The 9,440-nt window shown below is 45.5% G+C and overlaps 1 protein-coding gene across 1 annotated transcript; it reads right to left on the reverse strand.

Moving 5' to 3' along the window:
* Window positions 1-1,530: 1,530 nt before the first annotated feature.
* On the reverse strand, window positions 1,531-8,340 carry AK88_04230 (uncharacterized protein; the record flags this gene model as incomplete). Its single annotated transcript, XM_012481840.1, has 4 exons — window positions 1,531-4,650; window positions 4,732-5,107; window positions 5,236-6,109; window positions 7,035-8,340. 4 exons carry the CDS (start codon window positions 8,338-8,340, stop codon window positions 1,531-1,533), a joined length of 5,676 nt encoding a protein of 1,891 aa, XP_012337263.1.
* Between the last annotated feature and the right edge of the window lie 1,100 nt (window positions 8,341-9,440).

Genomic DNA, 9,440 nt, shown 5'->3' on the forward strand with positions numbered 1-9,440 from the left:
AACAGAATGAAAGAAAAGAAAAGAAAAGAACAAAAAAAAAAAAAGGCAGGGAGGAAAACAAACATGCAACAATTATAAGCACGCAAGAGCGTTACGTATGTTTTTTTTTTTTACATTCTTACTTTTGTTACGTGGCTGCCGTCAACAAAAAACTGCATGGCAAACTTCGGAGTTAAAGTGCGCTTTCGCGTATTTTGTTCTCAGCGGACGAAACGCTTTCTCTTTGGTATTATATATTTCGTAGTATTATTTTTTTTTGCGGCAACTTTGACGTAAATTGTGAGGGTAAATTTTTTGCGGCAAATTTTTTTTTCCAATATCGTGGCAATTTTTTCTCTATCGGGCTAGCTGCTTGACCCAGAAAATAGTGCAATGTGGTAAAAATGGCGTTCCCGCGCGGAGGCTTTGTGCAGTGATAACTCTGTACTTTTTTTCCTGCGTCGGGATAACGCGATGCGGGGTGACAAAAATCGGGCGGCGCCAAGAACTATTAATATGATTTCGCGCACGGCAATGCTACAACGACATGGGTCAGTCAGTGCTCATTCGGTCCCCTGCTCGCTCAGAGTTGGTTTGATCACCGCGTGAGGGTGCTTCACATAAGCATACGGGTACAGGAGTATGTCATAATATATATGTTTATTGCGCCGGATGCACTTTTTTATTAGCAGCAACAAAAATGGCCGAGGACCCGCGCTCTATGCGTGCGCTGCATATAATGGCACTGCACCGGGCGGGTATAATTTCCAGCGATATTTGTCCTTCATTAATTCCTCGCGCGGAAAAGTACAAATGAAGCAAACACAGGAAATGCAAAACATTTCGTTTGTTGGGAATATTTAGCGGAGATGTATTTTTTTTTTTTTTTTTTACGCGTCCTTCACTTGAAGTACGTACTTTTAAAGCGAAGCGGGTTAATCTAATCCTCTTCGAGACGCACCCTGCGCTCGCTTATGTTAAAACGTTGTGCTACTGTGACACATAAACATGTACTTACTGCAGGAAAAAAAAAAAAACAAAAAAAACAATTCCAAAAGTATATGTATACCCAGTGCTGGGACGCGGTACGGTGAAAACGACGGTCTAACCCCATTCCATATGGCGTCCTATCCGATGGTACATACACCGCTTTCATTTTTTACTTTTGCCTTCATAGTTAACGGTAAAGTTGTAGCATTATTCATCAGATTGGACGCGCCCAAGCAGGTGACAAGCTCCCTCCAGTGAGAATTGCAACTGGACATACGGTTTTTCCATTTTATTTATTTCCCTTTTAATGTTTGTTCCGTCCTGCGTGTGCGACGCTAAACACGCGTCATCCCCAGGCGTGGAGGGACCATTCCATTCCGTGGTGGCTTCCACCCACTGGGGGTGCATAGAGGCTACTTAAAAACGTAAACACAGGTGGCGCAGTTGAGCGGAGGGGCAGCTGGGTTTAACGTTGAAGTTGCAACAAAAGGGGATGTGTGTTTGTGGCGGAGGCGACAGGCGCCATAATCACCCACACGATACAGGTGCGGCGCGATACAGCTACGGCGAGTATCTCGCGTGGATGTAATTGAGCACGAAGGGGAAGGACTTGCGCACTGCCTTCAGCGCCCCGTAGTAACGGGCGAGCAGTCCCAAGTCCCTCGTCTCCCGAAGGCGGTTGAAAAAAGTCTGGCACAAGTATGTCTGTTGACTTCCCGCGTTTCGCGACAGCAGACTCCTCTCCACGTACATAGAATAATCGAAAAAGCGCGTCCAGTACTCATCCCTCTTTAAAAACAAAAGGAAAGTTAAAAGGTTCAAAGCTTTTACATCAAAGGGGTTATTGTGTAAAATTTCAATAACTTTTTTTTCTGACTTGTTCAGGTTGTTTTCACACAAAAAATAAAAAACGCTGGAATTGTACAGGACAACGGAAAGAGGGAAATAATTACAACAGGGAGTAGAAAAGTCTTGTATAAGTAACATTTTGCGTAGCGCTACTTTGCATTGGATAAAATCTTTTCGTAAAAAATGATAAACAAATAACTCGTTGTACAAAAATGGGTTTTTATTATCGAGGTGCATTGCTTTGGAAAATATGCCCCTCAAAAAAGTTGCTGACTCGATAAGCAAGTTTTGCTTCCTCCCATTGTCAGGCCCGCGTTTCTCTCTTTCGTGATTTAAGTCTAACTGCAGCTTCCTTACTACACTGGAACAGTACACTAAGTAGGGGGACACACTAACCGGTTTTAATTTCAGACAATGGTGAAAAATCTTTTTTTTTTGTCTCGAGTTAAGGGTACTCCTCTTCGGTGAGCAGCAAAGTATGTGCAGAATGCACACGTACGCCTGGAAGAACTTCCTCTTTACACTTACACACTTGTTAAAATAAAAAAGTGCCTGATCATAGTCTTCTTTCAAAAGAGCAATAACACCATGTAGGTAGTAATCCAGGTGGTCCTTCGTGTATGCACAATTTTGTTTCCCATTTTCGCTGTAATGTCTGCTTTTGCACGCTGTGTAGTTCACACGCGCATTGTATAGTTGGAGAAGCCGCTCAATTTTTTGCTGACTGGTACATACAACGCTGTGCATACTTGTGATCGACTCGATGAACAAGAGGATGACGTCCTCTTCTCCCAACGCATTTTCTCTCCGTAAGGCGTACTCACTTAAACAATATGCATTAACAAAATGGAAATGTTTGTGACAAAACAAGATGATGTGTAGAAGATCTGGTAGAGTTACTTTTTCAATTCGCAACGATTTTCCACACCACAGCGGATGATCAGAACAATACATTGACTGCTTTCCAACTGTAGGCAGGCTTTCTTCGTGACACATTTGCCTGTCCCCTTTTGGTGAAAATGCATTAACAGGACAAACATCAATCAGTTTCAATCTCATTGCTAACCTCTGTGCTGTCTTCAATGCTGCCTTATTTGATGGTGTGTTCGCTGCCCAAAGGATAGCTCTCTTTATTACCCACTTGGAGCAAGAGCGAAAATATAAGCGAAAGAGACACACGAAAAAATCGTCGTAGTGGGGACGTACCTTGTGCTCAGGCAAGACGTGTCCACTTCGAAGGAGAAAATCAAAATGGGCCAAAAATTCCTTCTGCGCCAAATCCTCTCCTTTGTGTCCACCCATAAAAGTGTAACTCCGCACAGTGTAGTGGTCGTACCTCCCCAAGATGCTCACCTCTCTCCCCTCGGATACCTCGTCACTGTCGCTGGTGCCACGGCTGAGGATGTTACTAACATTTATGTGCACCTTCCTGTTCACTTCTCTACTCATTTGGACCAGTCCCCTTGGGGGAAAAATAACCCCATGGTGGGATCCCTTTATGTTTGTGTGCTCTTGCACGTGCATGCGTTTGGGGGGGATACTAAGGAGGACTCTCCTACATTGACGGTGGTCTGGCCAGGGAGGTGTCTGCTGGGGGTATCCCCCTCCCCTGTCCTTCTGCTTTCCCACAGCTGAGTTTCGCATCCGTGCGTTGTTCTCACTTGGCCATGGGGGGGTCGCCTTCCAACCGTTGGTGAAGTGGACGTAATTGTGGTTAGCGGAATTGGGCAAGCGGTCATAGGCGACGCGGTCATGGGTGACACCATCATGGGTACCCTCCTGGCGAACTTCCGATCTGGAAACGCGAGGCGGGCGTAGCATCCTGACCGCCCCCACACAGCTCTTATGCCTGTTCCTGTGGGGGGGACACCCAAACGTCACCTCATTCTGCGTGTTTGTGTAGTCACTCAGATTGTGCGGGAACTCCTCATTGGAACCCACTTTGCAAAAATAAAAGTTAAGGATTCTACCCAAGTTATTATTCATGTGCACGAACTTGAGTGTCGTGATTTCCTCTCTCCTTTTAAGTTGTCCCGTCCCTATGAGTTTGTCTAGGCAGACAAGAATGAATGGCTGCAGGTCTGTCATGCCGATCTGAGATGCTGCACCTGTCACTTCGTGTGCGCGTAGCCTTGTGTGCAAAGTGGGGCCAGACTTCCCCACGTGGTCAAGCACCATCTTCGAGTACTCCGCTGTGCTCAGCCTACAGAGTAGAAGCTTCTCGTATAGCTTGCCCCAGAGGAAGTGCAGCAGCCCGGCTACACATGATGCGTTCGCGCCAGTTGCTCGATGTGCCTCCCGAAGGCGGTTAACCCTTAAGAGGTACTCCCAGCAAAGGGCACATCTTTTCAATTTTATTAACGCCATCACATAAACGTAAGTTAAGTAAAAATCGTTGAGGGGATATTCGTTTCTGTGCAGTTCAACAATCATTTCGTAATTCTCCTCAACATAGAGTGAGCAATATTGTAGTCTCCTTGCACATGCCCATTTTTTGCTCCAGCTAAATGTACTAATGGTTTCCGTTTTCTTCTTCATTGTGTTCTTGTCCCCTCCAACTGGTTTTAACTCTACATTTTTTCTGTTCAATGTATGTCTTAGTCTTTCTCTAGGTAGGGGGAAGCATTTGCTACTAACCATGCGCTCAAGGTGTCCTGGGTCATAACTGCTTTGGTTTAACCCTTCCAAGATTTGCATTTTCATCATTTTTTTTTCTTTCCCCCTTTTTGCGTTCATCAGATTTGGGAAGCGCGTGCAGTCCTCCCTGGTCTCTTCACATGTTGACGCAACAACGGAGGAGGCATAACCCCTATGGTGTCTACCGTACGAACGCTGAGCAGTAGAAGGGGCAGCCGTCGGGGCCGCAAGCGGAGCTGCAGTCGGAGCAGTAGAAGGACAGGGGGGCGCACCTACCCGCCTGCATACTTTGATTGACCTCGAATTCGCGCGCTGTTCCGAGAGCCGCGCCACAATGGGAGAACTTTCACTGAAACTTCTTTTCTTCGTCAAGCGGAGGGCATGAGGTGTAGCACCCTTTCCAAGGACATTTCCTCTTAAATGAGGATTTCTAAAGCCTTCGTGGCAGCCACTCATGGTGGGACAGTCCGACAGGTTCCTCCCGGTGGGGGGATGCAACTTCCGTTTGGAAGCGGCGAATGAATAATCACCTCTACCACCATCATCAGATAACTCTGCTTGAAAAACGCTTTGTTCTCCCTTAAAGTGGGTCCCGTTACACCTCCTTGTGTACTTTCTCTTTTGCTTTTTAAAAGAGAATATTTTGTTCCTTCTGCACAGTTGTATGATTTCATCAAAAATGGCGGCAGCGTCGTTTTGTAGCTCCCTCTTGTGTTGTTTCTTCCCCTCTGCGGAGGTTTCCCTGGGGGATATTTTTTTTTTTTTTTTTTTTTTCTGAACGGTTCAGGTAAAAATTTTGAAAAAGACATATCGCTATCTTCGCTGGAGGAGTAATTGTACAAGCGGATGAACGCCTTGGGATTGGATAATGGGTGTATGTCGCTCGCTTCGTTGTTTTTCTCCTTTTCTTTCATTTCACCCACCTGGTGACTGCCTCGTCGTTTCGCAGTAGACAGTGTATGTTTTGTTTTTTTTGTTTTTTTTTTCACTCCACGCGCAGATAATTTTCCCCTCGAAATGAGATCCCCGCTTGGCTTGGCGCATTCAGCACCAATATCATACCGTTGGGAGTGCTGACCCTCGTTCGCTCGGGTTGCTCTGTTTTTACGTAGTGGGGTCCTACTGGCATACCTCCCCGGGGGAAGATAAAATTGAAGAAGGTTGTCCTGCAGCTGGCTGTATGCCAAGTGGTGGAACATGGCATCCTCATCCTCTTCATATGTAATCCTTTGTTCTGTTACATGTGAATCGTTTACGAGATTTGTATAGGGGTTACCTGGGAAGACACGATTTTTATTTGCACACAGTTTTGAGGCACCCCTTTGTAGCTTCCCTTTTGCCGCTGTACCCCTCCTCTTCCCCTTTTGGAAGAATCTCCCTCGATGGATATCCCTACGCAGCTGCTGGTCAAAATGGGCCAATTGCAAAAACAACTTATTGAAAATGAATCCCATGGATGAACATGATCGTTTGTCACGTGTGAAGTCCTCATTGTGGAGCAGCGTGTAGAGGTAGGACTGTTCCAAAGCGTCACACTCAGAAGGGGGCACACAAAAGTTGTCGTAACAAGCGAGGGGTCTTTCGTTGGAAGCTCTGCGCGACTTCTTCTCATCCAAGTCATTTTCAAATTTGCAAAAGAAATTTATGTCATCCTCTTCGCATAGGAAACTGAGGTATGCCAATTTGCCTTGGTCTATTCCGTTTTTTTTTCTCTGCTCAATTTTCTGTTTTTTTTTTTTTTTTTTTTTTTTTCAACTTCCTTCCCGTGGTGCGGCTCTTCATTTTCAGCGGCGTGGTGTTCATTTCGGCATATGTGCACTTGTTAAGCTCCAATGCGAAGGGGGTTAATTTTGCTTACGCGTCACTGTGGGATGGGGAGCACATTAGTGGGCTCGTCCAAGGGAAGGTAGACACATTTCCCGGCAGGGTATATTGTTCCACACCCAGGAGTTATATGTGTGTCCCTGTTGTTGGGAGCGGGGGGGGAGAGAGTCAAACAGAGGAGGGGAATGTCCACTTTATGTACCGTTGTTTTGTGTAGTATTTTTGAGCTGGACACGCTTCGCACAGAGCAATTTTCCCTCAGGTGTAATATGTATGCCACTTTCAATTAATTCGAAAAAAAAAGGAGATTCAATTATGGGGGCATAATATGTGTTCACGAATTGGTTTTCTTAAAAAAAGGGGGGAGGGATAGTTATGCCTGCACACGTATGCTCGTGTGCGTGCGTGCGGGGTGCAGGAGACGCTCACGGGGGGGAAGCAGCTGCAGAAGCGGACACACAGAGAGCCAGAAAGGGAGGAAAAGAAGGGAGAAAAAAAAGGCAAAATAATGACCGCAAACGGGACCAAAATGGAGAAAAAAACGCGCAACATCGCCACGCATATCGGGCGAAGGAAAATGAAATTCTTTTTTTTTCTTTTTTCTCGCCCTCAGGGGGTGGGGAATCAAAAGTGTGAAGTATGTAGAAGGACGCGTAACTGTGCGCGGTGGCCGCGTGACATGAACGCAATGTGGGCTCTTCCGATGACTGCTCCCGCTTCCATTCCGCTATTGCAGATCTACACGGCGGCCCGACTGCGTTTTTGCTTCTCCTTCTCCTTCTCGTAGGCCTCCTTTAAAATGTTATGCTTGGCCATGAGCTTTAAGGAGGACATGACAAATGGGTAAAAATTAAAAAATTTAAATGTAAGTTCTTTGTTCCATGTGAGCTTCAACTGCATTTGCTCTTGCAAAAGTGCCTGAAGAAAGTTAATTTCTAATGTTGCCTTTTGAGCAATGAGAAGGAGCTCTGGGATGTCTTGTGGGAGCTCCTCAACGGTTGGTATGGTAGGGTAGTTAAAATTTTCTTCATTTATTTCATCGCTTAAATCGACCTCTTCATTTCCAAGGTTACGTAACTTGGTGTTAACTCTCTGTTTTACAATCCTATGTATGTTACAAAATTCATTTATAATATGTTCCTTATCTTTTATAACAGCTAGGATGTTAAATCGGCTGTCTCCTTCTTCTCCTATACCACTAGCATTGCATATCTCACTGATTTCCTTCTTTATGTGTTGCCTGGCGAGGTCAATCCAACTATGCTGTTCGTCTTCTCCATTGGTGTGCCCAATTAACACAGGCCCCTCCTGTAGCCCATCTAGCATGTACACACTACCACCAAACTCTATATACGAAACGAAGTGAAACGAGTCGTTACTCTTCCCCTTCTCATCATGAAGGTTTTCTTTTTCAATATATATAGGAGGTTTATATGAGTTGTGAATGTTTCGTAGGACGTTGCAGTTGGACAGAGTGAGTCCCTTCATGGAGCTATCAAAATTGTCACTAAACGATTTTATATTTTTTATTTCTTCATTCAATTCTACTTCTTTATTAAGGACAATGGACAGGATGGCTTGCGTGGCACATGCGTTCGGGATCACCTGCTTTGCGAAAAAGAGATTCTCAGGTACACTGTGCTCAACGAATTTGTTCCTTTTGTAACTCTTTCCAATGTTAAAAAGGAAAATAATTCCATAGACGTTACTTTCATTTTTTATTAGCTTGTTATATTTATCTTCTGTCGTCACGGTGCTGCTGTACAGTCCCTTTTGTAGGTCTGTCTTTTGTGCAGGTGTGTTCGTAGCGCCCTCCCCATCCTCCATGGGACTCGTGGCCCACCCCTTCTCCTTCTCACTCCGATACTCCTCAATACCAAGGACATTCTCCACGCTCACCACACCTCTGTTCCATATGTAATCTTCAAAAAAACCCAAGTCATACACGTCCTCCACAGAGAGGTTCTTCGCCCCCATGCGACTTAGCATGTCATTGAAAATGCATGGGTTGCTTTCGATTAAGCACCATTCACTCAAGCTATCGCTGTTGCTCTTCTGCATTGTTCGTGGGGAGGGGGAAGGGTAGGAGTAGCTCGGACGTACGTCGGTGTATTCTCTGCTTCTGCTCCCCTTATCCGGTGTGTCGGTGCACAAACTTGTCGACAGACGCCCCCTCCTCCGGTTAGCGGCGCCACCTGCGTGTGACCCTCTCAAACTGCTTTGCTTAACCCTCCTCTTACGCAGCTCTCCAGGGGGGTCACGCGATGCACTCACAAAGCCGTCCGACTCGTACACCAACGCACAGAGGCGACTAGCCTTTTAACGGGCAAAATGTGTGGCCAAAAAATGTGCGGCAAAAATGGGCCAAAATTAGGGAAGCAAATTTCGTTTATATAATATCACCAAATGAACTCCTAGGGGAGAAACGAAACTGTTGCAGGGTCAAAGGGATTTTTATAAAATGAAGAGGCAATGCACATGCACAACGTGTAATGGAAAAACGTACACAAAAATTAAAAGGGTGGAGAACCAGGTGCGGAACTACAAACAGAATCCCTATTCGTACATTCAACTGGTGGGCGAAAAAAAAAAAAAAAAAAAATGCCCTCCTCCCTGGGGCGGCTATGTATAATGCGGTCTCTACTTAATCGTTTGGGCCTGCCATGGTTCATGTCACGAGATTGAAAAGGTGCCTTATGCGAATATACTTGTGGGTGTACATGTGCGTGTATTTATAAGCAATATCAATCCGAGCGCCCAGCCATATATATGTGCTTGTTCGGCCTTGCTCCTGCGCTATCACCGTGAGGGATTCGATTCTGCGGCGACACCCAAACGCAACAGAACTGGAGTTCGCAAGTGCGTCAAATGTGCGCCCCGTCACGCGAATAAGCAAGCATACATATACATTTGTTATGTACCCAGGATGAACACGTTGGTATGTTTGTTCCCCCTACCTTTAAATTGAGCTTCCCCACAGTTATCCCTTTTGAGTCATGTGTATGCACATGTTAGTAGGCATTTCTCCTGTTTTTTTTTTTTTTTTTTTTCTCTCTCTCCACAATCCCTTGCGCATTCCTCCACATACCCACCAGCTCCTGCAATCGACTTGGGGCTTGTCTACACAAAGCACATTTCTTCACTGACGTAGATTCAAAGGG

Source organism: Plasmodium fragile, assembly GCF_000956335.1.
Source record: "Plasmodium fragile strain nilgiri unplaced genomic scaffold supercont1.57, whole genome shotgun sequence".
Classification (NCBI taxonomy): Eukaryota; Apicomplexa; class Aconoidasida; order Haemosporida; family Plasmodiidae; genus Plasmodium; species Plasmodium fragile.